This window comes from Aphelocoma coerulescens (genome assembly GCF_041296385.1).
Source record: "Aphelocoma coerulescens isolate FSJ_1873_10779 chromosome Z unlocalized genomic scaffold, UR_Acoe_1.0 ChrZ, whole genome shotgun sequence".
Lineage (NCBI taxonomy): Eukaryota > Metazoa > Chordata > Aves > Passeriformes > Corvidae > Aphelocoma > Aphelocoma coerulescens.
This window is the reverse complement of record NW_027184085.1, coordinates 43,843,823-43,865,784: the sequence shown is the minus strand read 5'-3', so window position 1 is coordinate 43,865,784 and position 21,962 is coordinate 43,843,823. Positions and strand designations below refer to the sequence as shown.

Sequence of the window (21,962 nt, the reverse complement as noted above, 5' to 3'; positions counted from 1 at the left end):
TGATAATTTTGATGAGGCGAGAGGAATAGTTAAAATAACTACATTTATTTTCTTCTAAAATTAGGCTCCGAAAAGGTAGAAAATGCCCTCTATTTACTAGAAGACAACAGGAACAAGACAGATCCTTAGGCATAACATTAGATATTACACGTGGACTTGTGTAATTACTGACTAGAGAGGGCAGAGCAGTTCAGGTACCACCTCACGTATCTAAATTAAAATCTTACCTACCTCTAGCTGTAGAAAGAGCAGCATGCAGATCGTGAAGAGCGTTTCTGGAAGGACCTCCAGGCAGAAATGGCCATGTTTCAGCATGTACAATTGCAGAATTCATGTCTGAAACAACTCCACTGCAGAGAAGTGCAGGGACTCCCTCCACCAGTGTCTCTCTCCAGCACATGAGTCCCTGCTGTCACATGATGGTGGCCCACATGAACCAGAAAGAAAGGTGGAAGTATAAGACAAGGGACCACTGTCATTTTCTGGGGCCAAACCAGCAGGATCCTTTGGTCTGGTACTTGCAAAGAGCAGCATAGCACAGTGAGCGAGCCCTTACGGGGTCATTAAGGGAGCAAGCAGCTTCTCCAAAACTTTCCTGAGTGGCTTAAGAGATGTAGGGTTTTTTTGCACACAATAGTAATAAATAGCACTTACCCGTTCCTGAAGGCTTCTCTTCTTCCAAGCCAAATAAGAATTCATATTTGGCCTTGGCAACATTCTGGGCATGAGCCGATACGTCATTATCCCGCACAAGTGCTTCTGCCTGTAGAGTCAAAATAAACAAAGCTTATCTACCTTTTAGTGAAGAAACAGCAGAAGGAACATGAAATCCCTTCAAGTGCACTGTCAGGGAGCATTTTAAAGTATTCAATTCAGTCTGTCACCACCAAGATCATTCAGAGAAGACATGGGCCAACTCAGAGCACCTTTGAAGAGCTCACCTCTCTGTCACTGAACTCAAGCATTTCAGTATTGAGCATAGATGTTAGAGCACTCAACCACTCACTTCTTTAGCCAGCTTACCCACTAAAAGGCCAGCAGCACTGGGCAACTATCTCAGTAATACCAGTTAGGGTTAAAAATATCAAGGGAATAGTATCAGAAATAGCAAATTTGAGTATGATATATGTCATAAAAGTGGGACCCATGGGAAAACCATAAATGGGGCAGGCTCTTTATTTGAAAACAGAGTGGGGTAGGGAAAGTGAGGAGCAAGGACTACAACAATGATCAAAAAAGGAAGAAAGACAAAGTATGCAAACATGTGGGAGTACTGTCTAAGGGTCCCTGTTGGGCAGCCCATGCTTGACCACCACTGTGTAGGTCAGGATAAGAGCCCAGCTTGGTTTTACAACCATACCACACAAGTCAAACCTGCTTATCTGGCCAGGAGGCAGGGAGTGGGCACAGGATGGTGAGCCCAGTTATCAGGGGAACACCCGGAAGGGTGGATGGACAGATGGAATGAGCAATCCATTCTACTCAGGCCTGGTGCCACCAGCACCTCCCCACTGCTCCCTTCTTGTAAGAAATAGTTTGACAGAGTAAAGGTCCAGTTTCTCAGAAGAGAGAAAGGCTACAGGATTGAGATCAAAATACTTTTCTGAACAGGTAGGGACAAAACAAATCTCTACGTTAAAGTGCACACCAGCAATAAACTGTAGCGCAAAAACTGTCTAGAGTCAGCATTAAGTTTCTTCCCAGCTGGGCAAGACGGAACCCGTAATTCTTCTGTTTGAAGTGACAGTTAAATAACTCACTAACTCTATAAATTCTTCAGTAAACTTTATATTCATATGAGGCAGTCAATTGTTGTGGCATAGCAAGTCATGGCATGGTTCACATTGGTGAAAGCATTAGCTTACAAAAACACTCTTAAAAAAAAAAGTCAAATGGAACATTCTGCCCCCCAGGACAATAATAACTTTTATGCATTTCTATCAAATACCTTAGGATAAGCATCAGCTACAAACAGAAATTCAAAGTACAAGGGACACATAATTCACAGGAACACATAGTTATGGCTCTTTAATCAGAGATGGATGGAATCACAAATCCATACATTCCTCCTAGGCCATCTGTCCAACAACTACATTTTCTTCCAACAGCATATTGACAAATAGTTATCTTGCCCCATGTCCTAGAACAGTTTTGCTCCAGGTGTTCTTGCCTTTTACACCCATTTCTTCTCCTACCTATCCGCACTGTGCCAGTTCTGCAAGATTTAGTCCAACACCACTCTGCCCTAAGCAGACAGCAGACCTTACACAGGGATCTTGGACTGATTTATTTACCATTCACTAGTCCAACTACTCAGCACTAAGGCTTCCAGTGCTTTGATGGATGTGCTAACACCAGCCTACCAAATCCTTTACGAAAAATGGAATGGAACAGATAAAGGGCTTTCTAGCACAAAGATGACTATCACAACCATGACAAAATGAGCTTGGAAGAAATCTCCATGTCTGTCCTGCTTTTATAGGGATTCACTGGCAAGGAGGCAGGAAGGGTTAGAAAAGGAATAGCTGGAGCCAGAGCACAGAGGAGAAGGCTCTTTGTCTGCAACGGCTTAGACAGGAGTAGCTTACGGAGACAGACAAAAATTCAGCCTACTCAGATGGATGCGAAGGGATGGGACAGCTAACAACTAGCTGGTGCCAAATCCCAGTGACAGATAAATGAAATGGAAAATAAAATTAACAGAACAGTCCAGTTCCTGAGCACTCAGGAATTTCTGATCTATGCCCCTCTGGGACACAGCTTATCCATCCCTCAGCCTTGCTCTTTGAGATTTCACAGACATCTGCTGCACTGAGCATCCCTGCCAGCAAACACATGTTCCAAGGATCTCTATTTGCCTGTACCTTATTGTAAAGCAATGAAGAAGATTCCAGTTCACAGCACCCTCTGCATCATCCAATAACAGGCACAAATAAATTGTTAAATTAATGGGGTTTCAGTGTATAGGGCATCATTTATCAGAGTTAGGTGCCTAAGCAGAGGCTGCAAGATCTTAGTCTTTGCACCTGAAAGGGGCAACTTGATTTTCAGAAGTGCTCAAAACTGCTGATGAGAGTTACAGATTGTGTATGGGAACAGCTGTATTTAACATCTATTTAGGTTGTCAGAGCACTAAAAGGATGTGTAAAGAAAGTCCAGATCCAGGCTTAAGGGTAAAGTTGTCATATTTCATCCAAACAATAAATATTTTAAAAGAATGCAAGAGCAGGAAAGAATGAGGATGCTCTGAGGTCAGTGCTAGTTTTTAAGACTATTGCTTTACCAATGTCCAAATCAAGTGACCACATGGGCTCTCCTTTCCTTCTTTCGATCTACCACTCACCTAAGCCTTGCAGAAGTCAACATGCCCCGACACCAGGAGCCCAGAAATGGGCTGGACAAACTTTCATGGTGCTTTCAAGTTGCATTAGCAGAGATTAAATACAAGCAAGATTGAAAGGGATATAAAATTCCTGTTTAAGCCTTCTCTCTCAGCTCAAGGGCAAAGAAATCTGCATCCAGGTCAGCTCATTTCATAATTGCTTCCCTCAGAGGGCTTTAACCACCACCTTTGATGCATCTCATCTTTGTCACTGCTGGAGAAGGTGATGCTTAGAGCACCAATCCCCTTAAATCAGCCCAGCTGTACATACACTTCTCATGAGCCATATACATATTATCTTTCAGTCCAGTGATGCTCTGGGCAGAGACGCAGCAAGCTCCTACCCATTTGTGCATCACTCTTGCAGTGCCTTCTGCCTGTTTGAACATGTTTGATCAAGCCTACTTCTCTAGCTCATAGCTCTTGGTAAGGAGTTAGGAGGGCTGCATTTGCCTCTCAATGAATTTTAAATAACATTTATGAGGCTGTATTAGTTTGGAGCGGGCAGCCCTCCCCCCTCAGACTTTCTGCCAACACACTGGACTGGTTTCTGTTGACCTCACACAAGGCACTGGTATGGGTCCACAGAGATCCCACCTTGCTGGCCTTCTGTTTCATGCTTAGGATAAGCCCGTGGTGTTCATGGTGGTTTCAGGCCAGCACAGGAAGCGAAGCTGCTGAATCTGTGTCTCAGCGCTGAACTGAACAGCAGCAGGATGCTAAGACCACAGGGTTCCTGCTACTCCAGCAGGAGCTGCCAAGGACAGATAAGTCAGCCCAGCAAGAAGCACACACACTGCCTCTGCTCTGCTGTCTGGATGTGCAAATGGAGCAGCGGGTCAGTATCTGCAAGAAGAAACTGTGCCCACAATTCAGCCTTGAGAGGTGTCTTTAGGCAAGCACTGGGTTGATGAGAGCTGGGTGCTGCCTTTCCTGAAGCCCAGTTTCTCTCTCTGGATGAATTTCATGTCTACTCATAAGCTCCCCTCAAACTGCCGTCCAAAAATCCCAGTGGTTTTTAGTGAGTCATAGAAAGCTGAAGAAAATTGCTTCTCCTTTCTCCACAGAAGAAAAGTACCAAAGCATCCTCTTTTAACTTGCAACGAGGTTCTGGTTGGGACCTTTTTTTTGGGACAAAGTGTTTTTGTCTTTGGGCCTTTTTTTTTCCTTTTCATACCTACATGTAAGAGAGCTTTAACTGAAGAGTATCAAACTCTTGCTATCTCACCACCATTTTCAGCTGAGTTAACAGGAGAGCTGGTTTCCATCTCAGAGGAATGGGATAACATTGTCCACAGCTGCTGTGACAAGAAATGTCTGAGCACAAAGAACCAGTATGAACCCATGCCTCCTGAAGCATTCACATGTAAGGTCATACATTTTCTTTGAAAATGTCTAATAAGGAGGAAGTACTCAAAGGAGCAGATAATTAAATGGCAAATTTCAGTCTGGAGGTTTTCAGACTCTCTGAGAGGACAGATGCTGTTAAGACAGACTGACTCCTTTCAGAAGACCTGGGAAAACAGTGCTTGAGAAAAAGCAGAACGGGATGAGTTCTCAAGCATGAGCCTTCAGGGAGCAAGAGTCAGCCAAATTTCTGGACAGCAAGAGACCACTCATGCAAAGGGCAAACATCAGCAGACCATTCACAAAGAACTGTTAGCTGGTCCAGAGAGGTAAAAGTGTCCTTAGGCATGTCTCCACAGCTAAGCCGTACCACGAGGAAGCCTCAGTTTTACATGCTTTTGCATGTGCACAGCTCTGTTTTCCAGAGCTGACTGCCTTCCCCCTCAGCCATACCACCACTGGATGTCAGCTTCCTGACAGCAGGCAACAACCCCTGCACACTGGCAGCGCCTTTTGGAGGTTTCATTGAGGTTACTGGGAAAACACTGCACTATTGCAAGAAAGCAGAAAAAAGCCTTGAAGAATGCCTGTAAATCACAGTCTACTATGGAGAACTTCACAGCCACACCTGGACCATTTCTAATCCCAGGCTGTGCTTGTTGCATTCTCATTGCTTCACCAACATCTCTAGCAGCAAAAACCACAACTGCCTGTCAGCAGCTTATCATACACCCCAATACAGTGAGTTTATGCTCTTAGCAGGAATGATGGATAGAAGGTTCCCACATATTTTAAAACCTTCTCCAGCAAGTTGCAATGTCATGGACAAGTCTTTACAGAATCCTGCATTGAGAGTCCTGCCTCTGCTGTCACACCATCCCTGCGTGGCCATGAGCTTAGCATCCTTCGCTGCTTTTGGCAGATCATACCAATTGTTCTGAAAAGACTATGCCGGCTGAGCTTGCCTTAAATCACTTTCTTAAGTAACAGGATTAAATGCAGAAAGCTGGCATTAAAATAAATTTGCTAACTGGTGAAATCCAGTGGACCGACATCACAAGGAAAGTACAGGTGCCCACAGTAAGACCACTAGCAAGAGTTGTAGTCTTTAATTCCATGTGACCTCATACATCCTATTTGTGTTTTCCTCATACCTCCCCACACTCAAATTTGCAGTTCTTGAATTAAAGCATTAGTAAAATAGATTAAAATTCAAAAGAACAGGAGCTTTGCATGGCTTAATCTCAGCTGGAGCTGCTAAAACTAAATGCTACCAAGGTTTTGAAAGAGAGGAAATCTCAGCCTAAATTTTAAACTAATTCCTAACTATCAGGAGTTGCAGGGAGATGTATAGAAAGCCAGAGGTGGTGAGGAAAGAAAGGGCTTGTGTGAGACCACAGCCTATAGCTATTTTCCAGCAGAGAAGTCTGGATTTTAGAGAGGGATAACAAAGTCATGTAAGACTTTTCAGCTACAAGAAGGAGGCAAGTAAGAGATTGGCAGAGGTACTTGCAGTGATAAGGGGTCTGCATAAGGCAAAGAACAATCAGTTATTCAGCACCTTTTTTTTTAATGCAACAGCCAGAGGACAACAGAAGAAGGTACTGGGAGTCAGCACTACACCAAAGGTTCCTCATACAGTTTGTAGTCAAAACCACCAACCTCCTTGCAAAGCAATGTCACAGAAACCAAAATACTGAGGGACATGATGAGGAGGGTGAACAAGCTCAAGGGATAGAAATCCCCAACAATATAGAAATCACACCCTTCTCATGAATCTCTAAGCTGAACTCTTCCTGGGCATCTGCTGACCTTCATGACCACACACATGCTCCCAGGCTAAAGCAATCCTGAATCCAAACCAGTGCAGTGAGTCACTATTACCTGCTCACCAGGCTTCAGCATGGCCCTGGACTGGACAGACCTCAGGCGGTACCATCCAGCCAGCTCTTCTTGAGTCCTCACCGAAACACACCCCACAGCCTACCCCACGGATTCACCAAAAGGCACCAGGGCACTGCAGGTTTCCCATGCCATCATTCCCAGCACTACAGGATTTGTTTACTATGAGCAGCCTCACAAGAAGCAGTCAGGCTGGAGAGAGCAAAACTGACAGGGTGCAGATACTATCAAAGCTGCTCTCCCAGCTCAAAGGCAGACTTCACAGAAGTTCAGTGTCTAAAGAGAGGCCCAGTTCAGAAATGAAGCAAAAGAGTTGCTGCTTAGAAAAAAAATCTGTCACTGGAAACAGTGACAAAAAACCTCAAATTAATACCTCAGCAGCAGTATCAAGCAGTTGCAGGTAAAATTTGTTTCCAGTCTGGTCACCTTGCTTTATTTAGACCTGCACTTGAGTTTTTCTCCCCTTAAAGAAATGCTTGCTTTGTTGTTTGGTTGAAGTTGTTAGGACGCAGTCAGCTGTTATATAGAATTAAATGTTTTTTATTATGCAAAGGCTGACGCTGTCTGAGCTGTAACTGCATGGCTGTGAACAGCATATTAATTCAAAGTCTGTATGATTATACTTTACCATTAAAGGTCACTCAGCATTTTGTACTTGCCAAGTCAGTGATTTTTGATGCATACTCTATGGACCTTTGGATGTCTGTGCATTATTTCTAAGGTATGTGTAAGAATCAAAACAAGCCCTCTGAGAAGAAGGCTTTAGCTCACTGCTTGAGCCACCGTGTTCTTAGACATAACACATAGAGATAATGAAAAACACCCAAAACTTTTATAAAGCCAAAGTGCAGGTATTCTTCCCAAGTTATGTCAAAGAGCATTGGGGCAGGAGTGTGATTTAAGAAAAACTGTGCAAATATAGCATCTTTTATCCAGAGAATTCAGTGATGCATGTAGTAGACATCTTGCATTTACTAGTTTTGTTCAATCTGTTCCAGTATATTTAGCAAACTGACAGACTGCTTCTCTTCAGCAGGTAATGTGCTTCCATTGTCTTTAGGCATCTCAGATGGCAGAACAATGCTTAGACAGGCTACAGGTCTGCTCTACATGGATTTCTGCTCCATGGAAGCTAACATTTGAATATACCTAAATGCCTAATGAACCTACCAGAGGTTAGTTCTGTATCTTTAAGCAACTAAATTCTTTCCAAAACTCCAGCCAACATCTGCTGGAGTTTATTTACAGAAAATTTACAGAGGGCATCCTTACATCCTACAGCCTTTAGCTGTACATTCTTTATGTCCAGCTAAATATATACTGCTTTTATGGATGGAAGGACAGGGTATTGGGACAGCTCATCCTCAGTTTTCATATCAATATTATAAACATAGTTTAAGATAGTGTCCCAAAGTGATTAAAATATTGTATTTGTGAATGGTAAAAAAAAACCAAAACAAAAAAGCAAACCAACAAACAAAAAAACACCCTACACCCAACCATTAGACTATTCTACTAAACAAGAGCCACTGGAAGAATTTACATTTGCAAAGTTGTAAAAACCTGGATTTTCTCCGTGGAAGTGCAAACTGTAGAACTACAACACAGCAACAGAGTATGCAAAAAGGGGTATGCATCTACTTCTTAGACATAGCTTATTGATTCTGCATGGTTACTTCATATGACGTATTTAAATTAATTTTACAGCTTTTACCTCAGCATTTTTTTCTGAGCCTTAACTAGATTTAACAGAAGTTTTTTGGAACAGAAATTTGACTGAAGTTTGATCTGAGCCATCTTATCTCTGGCACAATTGAGGCCCAATTGTGATTCACAACTGAAGTGAGAAAACACATCAACAAATTTTTCCTGATGTGCACGCACTGGGGGACTGAAAATACAGTTGCAAGACCACTTGCTTGCTAAGAAACTGCACCTTAAGGACTGCAGCATCCTCGGGCAGCTATGGCCCCCATGAGCAGTCAGGAGCCAACAGGCAGTTTCAGCTGTGGCAGGAAGGCAGAAGACATCAAAGATGTTACATCCCCCACAAGCAGCGCAACACAGGCCAGCTGGCACTCCTGTCGCACTGGTGAGGAAGTTAATACCTCTTCTCTTTTCCTCATTAAGTCACAGCAAGTCCACAGACAAGACAGCTGATGACAAACAGAACTTGCTGGTACTACAATTTGTTTCCTCTTGAGAAAAGGGCTTCCCTGGCAAGCATTCTTCTGTTAGCACTGACATGCAGACATATCCCAGGCCTAAGTGCATCTTGCCATCACACTTGGCATTCATTCAACCTGGGAGATGCAGTTATTACTCAAATGACACTTCCCATTTGAAAACTGTTGTAAAAAAATAATGAGTACACTTTGGAGGTAAGCCACCTCTTCCACTGTGCCATTTCATGCCAAGAAGAGAAAGCAAGCCCCATTCATCGCTTGTGCAAAAAGGGAGGCTTGTATTATTGTAATCTGTGCCATTTAGGTTGTTTTCTTACTGCTCCTAAACTACTGCATCACAGTTTCAAGACGAGGGCCTCTTTTCAATCATAGAATCATAGAATATGCTGAGTTGGAAGGGACCCATCATGATCATCAAGTCCAGCTCCTGGTCCTGTGCAAGACAGTCTGCTCACCAGGCAGCATAAAGTTGCTGCGGCTACGAAATTATGTTCTCAGCAAGCGTGACAGTGACCTGTGCACTTCTGCCCTGGCAGGCCAGCCTCAGAAGCCAGCTCCAGCCTGGTTTCCTTTGGCTTAGTCCAATAGTTGCAACATTATTCATGCAGTTAGCAAAGGGAGCCACAGCAAACGCCACGCAGTTCCCACAGCCAGCACTGGTGGCTGAAGTACTCAGTGGAGGTGGAAATGCAGTGCTCACGCTCTGATGGACAGCTTGATCCCTGACGGACAGCCTGATCCGGTGCCCAAACAGGTTTTTTTACTTACAGCATCCAGGAAGTACAGTCAATTCAGAAGCTATTCAAGCTTCAAGGGCTAGATAATACCCGAGCTCCTTTGACTCCTGATTCAACCCCATAGCAACCAAGCCTGCACCCAGAGGGCTAGCTCTCACCCCACCCTGCTTTTAAGCACCATCCACAACCTGCCTTGCTCATCTCTGTAATGTAGAGAATAAATGTTTGGATGCATTAGCATCACAGGAGTCTTTGGTCTCAAACAGGAGCTGGCAAAACAGCAAGAAACAGAGCAAGAAGGAGCTGCACTCAGAGGAAGTACCTGGAAACATACTGCAGAAGGATACTTCAAACAGTGCCATTCCTGAGAGGAATGGAACACTTACATCCCGAATGAAAGTGTCAGGTAGACACTTTGAGCTGGTCTCAAACAGCTTTTTCATCTCACAAAAGAAAATTATTTCTAACACACACACACATCCCCCCGCCTCCCGATTCCATATCACTGCAAGCAGAAAAATAAGGACTGGAAATAGTCTCTGTGATCATGGGGTTTGGAGGGCATGAATCTATTTAGAAAGATATTCAAAAGTTTAAGACACAAACTGCACAAGACCTAAATTTATTCATCTGCAGACCCACTTTGCTGTATGGTGACTGTCCAGAGAAGCTCCCTATCACACATCCCCCTTCTCAGCCAACCTTCCAGAGGGAGGGATCCACACACAATTTTACAATCCACCAGGATGCAATGAACTACCCAGGTCCAGGTCACAGAGCAGGTCTGGGTGGGACGGGCAGATCATGAAATCCCTGCTCCACCAGAAGCCAGCTCTCCATCACGGACCATTTGCAAGGAAATGTCCCTTCAAGCACGGGGGGTGGCACATGTCCCTGCTGAGCCCAGGGACTTTTCTTCCACCTTTTCTGGGTGAGCTCAGCAATACTCACACCAAACAACTCTAACAGCTGCTGCATCCTGGGGATCCTAAGCACTTGCAACGCAGAGCTGATCTGAAGCAGGATACTCTGGATGGTGACTGACTGCCCCAATCTTTGAGCTTTGGCAGCAGTTCACAGGTTTGCCCAGCCTCAGCTGAAGCACAGCATCTTGGCAGATGGGTCCCCAGTACCCTGGGGACCCATCCACCTAATCTTACTCTGCAGACACTACCCCCTCCCTCCCTTTCTTGGGCTCCCTTCACTAGGCCACTACATTGTGCTACTTCTAAATTATCTTTAAATCAGCACCCAGCAGTACCCCTGCCTCTTGCTCTCTCTTAAGACCCCTGCAAGCAAACAAAGCTTCCCCAAAGAGAAACAGATGCCTCGGAAAAACACATGCCTCAGAAAAATCACTCCCAGCTCCCAGGTCTGCCAGCCTGTCTCTTCATGAAGCAGGAATTGTTTCAAGCAATCAGCTATTGTGCACGCACAAAGACAGTTTATCAGCCATGGCCAAAGCACCCTTACTTTGAACTGGTGTCCTTGTGTAGTACAACTTGTGCTGCCTCAATGCTGAATCTTCCAGAACTTGCCTTAGAACACACCCATGGAGACAAGTGCCTCCAGAGATGTTCTGTGGCACTCCCACAGAGAGCCTGCTTCTTCAGCCCACAGGAATCAAACCCCTAATCTTATATCAAAGCTGAAAAATCAATTGCCAGACTTCCCTGGTGTGATGGGCAAGAATAGAAAGGACCATGTTGGTGTGGAGGCAGAGAGGGGAAGTACTCTGAAAAACATTCATGTCTTTCAGCTATGCAACTTGACAACAGTAAAGAAAGATTTGCTGAAAAAAAAAAAACAACCCGCTAGCATGTTCATTAGAATCCTCACTGCTCTTTTCCTTCTCATTTTGATGGCACAGAGATCAAACTGAAAACTGGAAATAGTAAACAGTAAATCAAACTGTCCGCTTAAGCATGAATAGCACAACAGAACCACTTTCACACAGGTCAGTTGTGCAAGAATTTTCTGTGTGGATTAAGAAGTCCTGATTTTTTTTGTTGTTTCAAGTTTTGAAAACACCAGCATGCACGTTTCTTGGAATTTTTTTTTAACATCACCACTACCACAGAGGATGTTCTTACACTCCCCAATGAACCAAGGCTGTAATTGAATCGGAGCATTTGCACAGGGTCTCCTACAACGGTTAACCTCACCTCTCTCCCACCAAAAGCATGCCCCAAAACTCTCTGTCTGGGTAAATCAACAGAGCTAGGACAGATTCACTGTGAGCGTTAAACTGGTAACATCTGCTGAAACACATCAACTAAGGACATGACTGATGAAAAAGCATTTGGAGTAGAAAGAGGTTTCTTTCAACTAGCTAAATGAGAAAGGCTTGGATGACTCTCAGCAGTCTATTACAATTGCTTCAAACACTGGGTGTGCAACCTCCAGTTTCATTACAAATACTGCATTTGACTTTCTCTCTGTGTTAATGACACTATGCACAGACAGAATTAAAAGTGTGACTGAAGCTACAGAACTAATAGTACTTGTAGTTGCCTATTACACACCCTAATCACTTCAATAACACATATGTGTGGCTTCGCCTGACAATATACTAGCTGGACCCTGTGGGAGCCAAGTAATTGCTGTTTATAGCATGGAAATACTCATCTATATGGGAGCTAGCAACTTCAGTGGGTTTGTGCGAAGTTCAGACTCATTACAACTGCATGTTTATGTTCCCATTGAGAAATGTAGCTCCAGTTCCCAGGAGCAAGGATGAAGACAGCACCTCAACTGCACAGGAGCATGCTTGTGTAGTTTAATATTCTACAGTTTTACATTTTTGGTGAAATCGTCTCAACCCCACTCCTGCCCTGAAAGAGCAATGCTACTACTCAGCCAAAGGCTGACTTTTCTGACAACGTCTTGTTTAATTCAAGAATTTGGCTAGATTAAGAGAGTTTGTCAGTGCAGCAACAGAGCTGACGTGTTACACACACAAGTTACTTGGAGACACAAGCAAAACCAACTGCACGATATGCAGGCTGGGGGTCCCAGCCCTGAGGTGCGTGTCCCAGTGCAGCTGGTGTCTCTCGGGATCTAGCAGTAACGAGCACAGAAGTAGGCTCCGAGCTTTTCCCCCTTATGGCACTGTGAAAAGGATCCAAAAAAAAAACAAAAAAAAAGGGAAAAATAAATTAAGAGAGAAAAAGAAAAACAATAAAAGGGAAGAGGAAAACGGATAAGGGAAGAAGGAAAAGAAAAAGGATAAGAAAAAGGAAATAAAAAGAAAAAAAAAAATAGAGGAAAAAAAGGAAAAAGGAAGAAGAAAAAATGTAAAAGTAAATGGGAAGAAGTGCCCCCGGCTGAGCGCAATCCCCGCACCCGCACGGGCACACGCCGCCCCTTACCGCACCGCCGGCTCCCTCCATCTCCCATCGCCGGCCGCGGCGGATCGCAGCCGCCCTCCCGCCGGGCCGCGCCGAGCCGAGCCGGGCTGTGCCGGGCCGGGCCGGGCCGTGGTGCCCCCCGGCCCGCAGCGGAGCCGGGCAGCGCGGCGGCCCCAGCGCGGTGGGCGCGGAGCGGCGCGGGCCGGGCGGCGGGGCCGGGCCGGGCCCGGCGGGGCGGGGCGGCGGCCTGGGAGGGGAGGGCAGGGGCGATGGGGGCGGGGGTGGGCGCGATGAAGGGGAGGGGAGGGGAGCAGAGTGCACCACGTGCTCCTCGAAATGATTAAAAAAAAAAAAAAAAAAAGGAATTGTTTCAGGATTAGCAAAGCAATAGAGTGAAAAGCACAACGCAGACCGCGTGCCCGCAGCAGTGGCGCTGGGCAGGAACACGTCCAAAGCCCGCGGGGGCTGGGACATGCCGTACTCTGCTCCTAAATCCCCTCAGTGCGGCTCGCAGTTGCTGGGGAAAAAAAAAAAAAAAAAAAAAAAAAAAAAAAAAAAAAAAAAAAAGAAACAGCAGAAGCTTTTTCCAGCCCTGGGGCTTTCCCTCTCAGTCCGACTTCAAAAAGCAGAAGAGCGCAGATGTCTTTGGAGTAACCCCATCTGAACACTCGGAACTGGTTTTCCACTTTCGTTTTTTTCATAGTTCGCTGGAAGCTCTCTTGCGTCGTGAGGTTTTAGAGCACTCGGCCACATCATTAGAATTTCTCTAACTAGGACCTCTGCGCATTCTTCTTTGAAATAGAAATGAGATTTCCCTGTCAAAAGCTGTGCTTTAGAAAATACCCCCCAAATCTCATTAGCCCATTAGAGGAGTTAACTGTACAAGTAGCTGGCAGACTGCATAAAGGATGCCAGTTTCTGTAGGTTCAGTATGTTTGTGTTTTGTTCAGCAGCAGCTGAAAACTTCTTTGGTTTTAACCCATCAAAATTGAGGATAGGCTTTCTGGAACAATCTCTGAGGACCAGGAGTCACTGAACACACTGTATGTTTACTTCATCCTGAGCATGGGTAAAACCAGCTGTGTGTTAGGTAGGAAAGGTTGTTTTCTAATGCTGTGCTCTTCTGAAAGGCTTTGGACAGTGCTGGCGGTAGAAGTGCGTCCCATGAAGTCTCTGACATAAGTGTACCACACCCAGACAGAGCAGCACCTCTGTGGCTGAGGAGACAGTGTAGCCCTGCCTTATTCCCCGGTGGCCTCACAGCTCAGTGCCAGAGCCACGCTCCCTGCCAGCCGTGGGCGATCTCAGCCTTTTTACAGCCCCATGGCAAAAAACAAATCCCTTTCTGGCAGGATAAAAGTAAGTCCAGGCATAATGTGTGAAGCACCCTGGCCTGAAGCTTTCCCTGTTTGGCAATAAGACACGGGTAGCAGCACCATCTCTGGACGCTTCCAACTTGCCTGGGTGCTCATTCAGCAGCACCTCCTCATGCTCTTCCCAACAGGGCTGTGGCATGCAGAGTCCACACTGCTTCTCCTAACCTGAACCTACTCTTTCTCACCACTTCCAGCTTCACACTTACCCAAGCAATAATGCTCCTGCTTTACACCCACAGCACCCAGCAGCAGGCTACACCACCTCTGTCATGTGGGTGCCTCAGTGGTGTACGCTGTATTTCAGAAGACATTCTGCTCTTTCCCTACAACTTCCCCTCTTCCCATCCAAAGCCTTTCTCCTACTCCCCAGCACCACAGGCTGTCTTTATCCATCCCAGGAGCAGCACAAGATCTGCCCCCTGCCCTGCTCAGCAGCACTCCAATCCAGTTGTTTCTGTCCTCTGCGAACAGGTGGGTGAAAACCTGTCTTTCCATCCTGTGAAACAGCTGGCACAGGTCCCAAAGCGGTCCCTGTGATGCAGCTCTTCTGTGCCCATCGTCTGTGGCCGGATTGCCAGGCAGGGCTGGATGATGTGCTGAAGGGCTTCACCCCTCTCCCCCAGCCACAGCTGTGATGCCAAACATGTTTTGGCCCCGCCAGGGTTTTGTCCCATCTGTCAGGCACCCTTGAGGCCCCGGGAGCCGGTGTGGGGGCACAGGCTGAAGATTCCCCATCTGTGCCACATCTGAGCTGGCTAATGCAGCGGAAAAAGAAACCACCCAGCGCCTGGGTCTCCAAGGAGTTGATGCACTCTGCCTGCCTCTTCCCTGACAGGCTGAGGTCATGCGACTGCAGGCCAGGGGGCAGCTGGGAGCAAAAGCACGGTGGGAGTGGGGGGCTGGTGATGTCCCTTGCAAGGCATGTCCCCCTGCCCTGGGCACCTAGGTGGAGGGTGCAGCCACTGTACTCCAGTTCGGAGCTTTCCCCCCCTTATTTGTGTTCAGAAAAATTTGACCTTTCTCTCTCATCCAGGCATCTGGCCTGAGTCACCCAGACATTTAGGCTGCCAGGAATATGCTCTGCGCTGAAAGACTGGGAAAGGAGGGTATTTGCCAGTCTGGGGCAGGGTGATCTGCTATATGGGCATCTAGCTCTTGGTTAGCTTCACTGCAAGGAAAGTGATGGGGTCCTGACACTGGCACAAACTGGCATTTCTACACCACTGATCATTGTTTTCTGCAAAAAGGTCATATTAAATCCTAAAACATTTCTGTGAATGGGAAATCATGCAAATGTGGTGGGTTTAGTACATTTGTGAAGGAAATCTGTATTTTTTGTCCAACGGCTTGATATAAGTTTCCAGGTAAAAAAAACTAAAAGTCACCAAAAGCTGACACAAAACCTGGCAGCTTGCCAATAGTTATAAGCTACATATCACAGTTAGAGAGCACTCTTAATCACTTAAGAATTTAGTTTTGAGCATACAGAATGTGTTTTTACACAGCCCAAATAGAAATTAAAAAAATCCAAAAACCCACACAGGCATTCAGCCTGTGTGAAGATGGCAAACAGTCAAGTCCAGCTGTGCAGTGGCTAAGCTGCCCCGAATTCCCCAGCCATGGGCAGTGATAGGGAGCAGGGAGCCAACACTGGGCAGGTGACGTGCCTGTGCATGGGTGCTGGGCTGAGGTTGAGCAGGGCATCGGAAATGGGAGACAGTCTCAGAAGCTGGTGGCTGCGGCAGATAGAAGTGTGAAAGCACCACGAGGGACAGCTGGATCTCACTCAGCTTGGATAAGGGGGATTTGTGTGAGAAGTGGCCAAACTGCAAAGGCAGTTGCTGGGGGTATTTTGGGGAGCAGAGCTTGCAAGGCCAACAGTGTTCTAGTAATGCTAAACTGAGATTGGCCAGGTAACAGTATTGAAAATACCAAGTTTGGGTATGCCTGGTAGCAAAATTGGTACCCAGGGCAAAAAAGTAGTTGTGGTGGACTACTTGTTTGCAAAGAGCCTTGAGTAGAAAACAGGAGATCAATAAACAGGAAAATGGGTAAGACAGGCAACGTCAAGGACTGCCAAGGTATGCTTGTCAAGCAATCCCACACTTGACCACCAGAGTGGGAACAGGGCAGCAAACCAAACCTGTTTTTCTGACTAACAGATGGGTCAAACCTGCTTCTGGTCACAACATAGACTCATAGGGTGTTTTCTCTCATCAACAGGGCAGCACATAGTTGGATGCATGGATTGAGAATTGCTGTGTCAGTGCCTGCTCCAGCCAGATGGCACCAATCTCTTCCCACCACTTTCTAAGACAACTTAATTGTCTGGTTTAAAAATTGACAGCTGAAAATACCCTACCTCACTACCCCACCACATAATGAAAAAAAATAAGAAGGAAAAACAAAAAAGGAGTGTATCAAAATCAGTGTTCTGCAAAGAGTAACCAATGCATAAATTCTGTAATTTTTTGCCCATAAAGTTCTTGTCTTGCTCATTATGCTCCTCTCACAGGGAAGTAGTAACAGAAACTCACTTCCAAATAATCTTTCCTTATTCAAAAGGCAGAAAACCACAAGTAAGCAATCATTCAGGTACTCAGAAATTTTCTCAGGACATTGCATTTCAATTCAAAGAGACTGTCTTTTGTCTTGAGGGAGAAGAAGGCTAGCAATATAAAAAAATAATAATATAATTTAAAAAACCTAACCAGAAACACCACTATCTACAGATGGAAAGACTGAGTTAATCATTTATTGGATTTTCCTGTGTGTGTCTGGGTTTTCTGGACACAGCTGGGAAAACATTTTTTTTTCTTGTTTTACTCAGAAAAACATAGTCACCATCACAACCATTTTTTTCTGAATTAAGGGTGGAAAAGAAGCTGCAACAGCACAAGGGGAACAACAAACTTGGAGGTGAGGCTCAGACTAATAAAAACTGGGCATGTATACAGACGGTAATAACCTTCCTATTACTTCTTAAAAACAGTCAGGTATAAATCCTATAGTGAGTCTCAGGGTGACAGCCACAGCCTGGAATTGGCCAATGAGCACACTGGCTAGTTAGCCAGCTTCACTGTGAGAAGGTGCATGCTGCAAGCCATGCCAGTATCACCATTCTTCACTTGGCTTTTTCCTCACAGATTTTCAAGTTTGTTTGGCCTTATACCCAGAGCTCTGGGAAACTTCCCTCTTATGGGTTAACTAACTCTTGTCCTGCTCCTTCCCTCATGGACAACTCTCTAGAGTCTTGCTATGCCCAGGAAAAAATCCTGAGGTATCACTACACTCCCTCCTCCATCTGACATGTTCACTGGGAGGGAAGGAAATGACCAACATTCCCTGTCTGGGGAGCCCTGTAACTGGCCAGAATTAGACCATTTGATGGGAAATTGCAAACATTTGTTATTCCATCCATCAGAGTATGGGGATCTCCAATTTTATATTTATTTCCAAAACCAGGGACTTCACAGCACCTCCCCTGTTGAGTCTTTAGAAATCTCCTTATTAGCCCAGGTCAAACACAGAAGAACACAGAAAATCCTGCTGAATATCCCTGCTTTGGAAGGTTCTTGGTTACCTCATGGTCTCTGCTGTCACCTCCTCTCTTAATCTTAACCCGTGCTCTTCCCCATGTCTCGCAATACTGTCTCTTTGGCCTTCTCTTTAGAAAGGGCTGCAGGATCCTGAAATCAGCCTATCTGTAGTGGGTGCAACCTTCTGAGCAGGCTGCTATCCCCTCCCCAACAACCAACCACAGCTCCTGCATGTTCCTGTGGAACTGATGAGCCCACAGTAGAGACAGGTCATTAAATCTCTTTGTTGCCAACTCCCTCCAAAAGTGGCAGCCCAATGCAGCAATCATGGTGTAACCTAGGGACCCTACTAAAAGTTTGCCAGAGTGAAGACCATGAAGAAGGGTCCCAGCCAGACTGATGTTGGCCATGTTCTTCCCAAGCATCTCCAAAAGTGACAGAGAAATAGTCAGCTGTTCCTGGGCTACCAAGTCCTGCTGCTGCTCCTGCTGCTTCCCAGCACTAAGGGTACAACCTAGCCTTCTCTCTGGATGGGGGAAAGCCCTCCATCCTGCTCATGACAGGCAAGCAGGAGGCCAGGTCTAGGAGTTCAGGATATTCCAGCAAGGGGAATGCCAGCAGTGGAGGCAGGGAAAAGGAAATTTCAGCCAGTTCCCAGGAGCTCAGTGTTGTTTCTCTGTCTGGATCTGTGCCACATTAGATCATTACATGGAGGTTTCTAGGGATCAAATCTTTCCCTTCCCCCAATTTGCTGCATAAAGGGTAAAGAACAAAATCATGTTTTGGTGTATTTACAATGTCATCCATATGGCAAGAATAGATTTGGCCTTGGGACAATATGAGGGAAGGGTTCTTTCACTGTGTCACAGTTTAAGCCCAGATGGAAATTAAGCACCATGCAGCTGCTCATTCAACCTCCTCCCCTCTCCTCCCTCACCCCAGTGGAATGGGAAGGAGAACCAAAGTAAAACTTGTATGTTGAGATAAGAACAGTTTAATAGTGAAAATAAAGTAAAATAAAATAATAATGGTAAATAATAACAATGATAATTAAAAAAAAAAAAGCAAGCCATGCACAGTGCAATTGCTCACCACCCACTGACTGAGCCAGATCTCCCCTTCCTGAAACCAGATCCTCCGCCCTTCCAGGTAACTCCCTCCAGTTCATATACCGGGCATGACGTTCGGTGGTGTGGAACATCCCTTTGGCCAGTTCGGGTCACCTGTCCTGGCCATGCTCCCTCCCAGTTTCCTTTGCACACCGCCTCCCTGGCAGAGCATGAGACAAGGGAAAAATAGTATTTGACTTGGGATAAACATGACTTAGCAAAAACCAAAACACCCGTGTGTTACCAACACCATTCTCACTCTGAATCAAAAAAACAGCTCTCTAACAGCTACTGAGAAGATTAACTCTGCCCTAGCTTAACCGCCTTGTACTATAGAGCATGCATCACACCAGAATCATCAGCTCCACAAGTCAGTCTGGGATGCACATCTCCTCAGATCCTTCCCAGTGGATACAGTGCCTGGCAGAAAAGCAAGGGAATAGTGTAAGGAAAGAGAGACCTTTCTTTCTCAGGTTGAAGCACCCAACCATATGCTCATCTGTTGAATCAGATTATCAAAGGCCATCTCAAAATAAGTGAAAAACCTGTTCCTAAGCATGGCTACTCTTAGGAGTCTTCCACTCAGGGCCCCATCTGCCCTAGACTCACTGATTCCTTCTACCGTCCCTACTTTGTGCCCGCATTTGATAACCAGGTGGATTCATTAGCAAAGTAGTCCATCTAGACTATCAGCCACAAGAGAAAAGAATGTTTTGCATAAATATCAGCAGTGATGTTCAAAAGTGCACTCAAACACAAGGTGAGGAGATAGTGTATTTGAGCAGAAGAGAAATGCTCCAGGTGGTCTTTTACCCTCCTGAACAATATATGTGATTCTACAGAGCATTATTCTTTCTACAGAAACCTTAGCCGGTCTCATAGAAATCTTTCTGGTCTTGACCTCCAAAAGGAGATGCCAAATACTGTAACTGTATGGTATGCTAAGATCAAGGAAAGCATACATTTCAAGCCAAGATATGGTGGCTTTGTGGTTTTGGCTTCCTTAGACCCTCACATACTCCTGTTGAGTCTCCTCTACAGTTTTGCCTTTTTCATGAGGGTCTTCTTTATCCTACTACAGATGGTTCAGAGGACTGAGACTGCACATCAGATACAAAGCCAGTGAGACACGAGGGAAAAAGAACATTTATTCAATGGCCTTTTTTCTGTAAGGTAGATAGCAGCTTTTTGTAGGACTATCAGCACCTGGAAAACCCGAGTCAGAGAAGGACTGTTGCAGCTACAGTTGGGGGTTGCACTGACATGCAACAAGCAGGCTTCAGAGCCGGGCAAACATCAGGCACATCACCCCACTCTCCTCCCCAAAATGAGATAATTATGGCCTGTAACTCTGGCATGTTCATACAGCCGCCTCTGGCTGAAATGCTGCAGTCAAAAACAGAAACAACATTGCTCTGAAGAAGAGTACTAACAAGATTGCTTCCTCTGCTTAAACAAATTTGCAATGGGTGTCAACAGCAGAGAGCTGGAAATGGATGGGCACATCCACAACCCTCCCCAGCTCTGCCCAGGCAGTGAGCACCCATCAGTCACAAACAACAGGTGGAAAGTTAAATGGGGACAAGCGCATTTCACTGGGACAGAGTGAGCCTAGCCAGTGTGAACAGATCATTACTGCCTTTGGTCAGAACTGGTAGGTCTCAGCTGGCAGGTCTCTCAGCAGATTTTCTAAACAGAGGAAAACACCATTCCTTCCCACAGCAGAGAACAGGAGCCAGAACTGAAAAAGACACAAGACAGAAGTGTAGTGTGTCCAGCCAGAGTGTGACACCAGAGACAGCCACTCTTCTGGTGCAGCACCATGGTAACAGCCATGGTCTGCTATGCAGTGGGCTGTATCACCAAGCATGGGGAATACGGTGTTTTCTTCTTCTGTGGCTAGTTTCTTGGGGCAGCTTGCCACACAAGGCTGCTGCACAGCCTACCGGGCTAATATCAGGCTGGAAGTGTCACATGAAGGGATGGAAAGCCTCAAGAGAGCAACAGCCCCAAGGTGCCTGGGAGGAGAGAGCAAGAAGGGAGGCATAGCTTTGCATCAAGAGGCAGGGAGCATATGCCTGGCATCGCACACTGAAGCCAGAAAACTGGCTACCAGGGGAAGACTCTTGTCCTCTCTTCTCATGTAAATCTACAATTTCTTGCTCTTTTCCAAAGTCAGACACCAGACCTCCTTTCAAACTTTTCACCTCTCTCTCTTCCCTCCCCAGAAATCAATGTCAGCATGCATCTTCTAAGTGTCCACTGTCTCCCATACCACCTAACTTCCTCACAACCGAACTCTATCTCTTGCTCCTCACAGCCCTGGCTTCCTACAGCACTCAAACCCATATTCCCTGCACTGGAGCTCTCAGTCTCCCTGCTCTCTGCTCTGTGGCACTGCTGCCCTATTGGCAAAGAGTCCCAGCCTCACTGCCATACATCCCAACACTCACGCTCCCTATCTCCTTAGCAATCATTTATCTTATTAATATTGTTATTTTCCCAGCTAATTGTTAATCACCACCCTGCCCATGGCCTGGAGCCAATATTTCATCAATGAGATGGGGGCACAAACTTGACATTTCGTATTACTTGAAGCAGCAGGAAAGATGTAGGAAGTTCCTACCTGCCCCACTCTCATTCCTTCCTACCATTTGGCAGTTGTGCCAAATGCCACATTTAACCAGGCTCACCCTTTGCAGACAGAATGCTCTAGCCAAGTAGCATAATCTTGCATTCGAATTTTTTTTTCTGCTTTTTTCCCCTCAAATTAATTGCTGTTACCACCTTTGCTCCCCCTACTCTTTGCCTCAGCCTTACTCTTCCATCAGCAACTGGGTAAAGCAGCTCTCACCTGTTCCTGTGCTACAGCCCTCAGCATTAGTTTTCACCATTTGCATACACCTTCCTCTGCACCCTAGATGCCTGTTCTAAAAGCCAGAGTAGCTTTTATCTGAAAAGAGATAGCCAGCTCTCTCTTCTTTCCCCTTATTTCCAGAAAATTCTCACCAGGAATGCTGAAGTCATGAAATGA

General features: G+C 45.7%; 1 protein-coding gene across 3 annotated transcripts in view; it reads right to left on the bottom strand.

The window, feature by feature from the left end:
* Nucleotides 1–21,962, bottom strand: part of PSD3 (pleckstrin and Sec7 domain containing 3) — a 130,743-nt gene that overhangs the window by 103,417 nt on the left and 5,364 nt on the right. Inside the window, exons 1-3 of one of the 3 annotated variants that reach the window (XM_069002529.1) lie at nt 12,926–13,000; nt 655–763; nt 232–409 (exon numbers count right to left, since the gene is read on the bottom strand). In XM_069002529.1, the coding sequence (XP_068858630.1) occupies nt 232–409; nt 655–741 (265 nt within the window). In that variant the 5' untranslated portion in view covers nt 742–763; nt 12,926–13,000. Of the gene's footprint in view, nt 1–231; nt 410–654; nt 764–12,925; nt 13,021–21,962 lie in introns of those variants that run through there. The other 2 variants (XM_069002531.1, XM_069002530.1) reach the window with 2 other exon arrangements.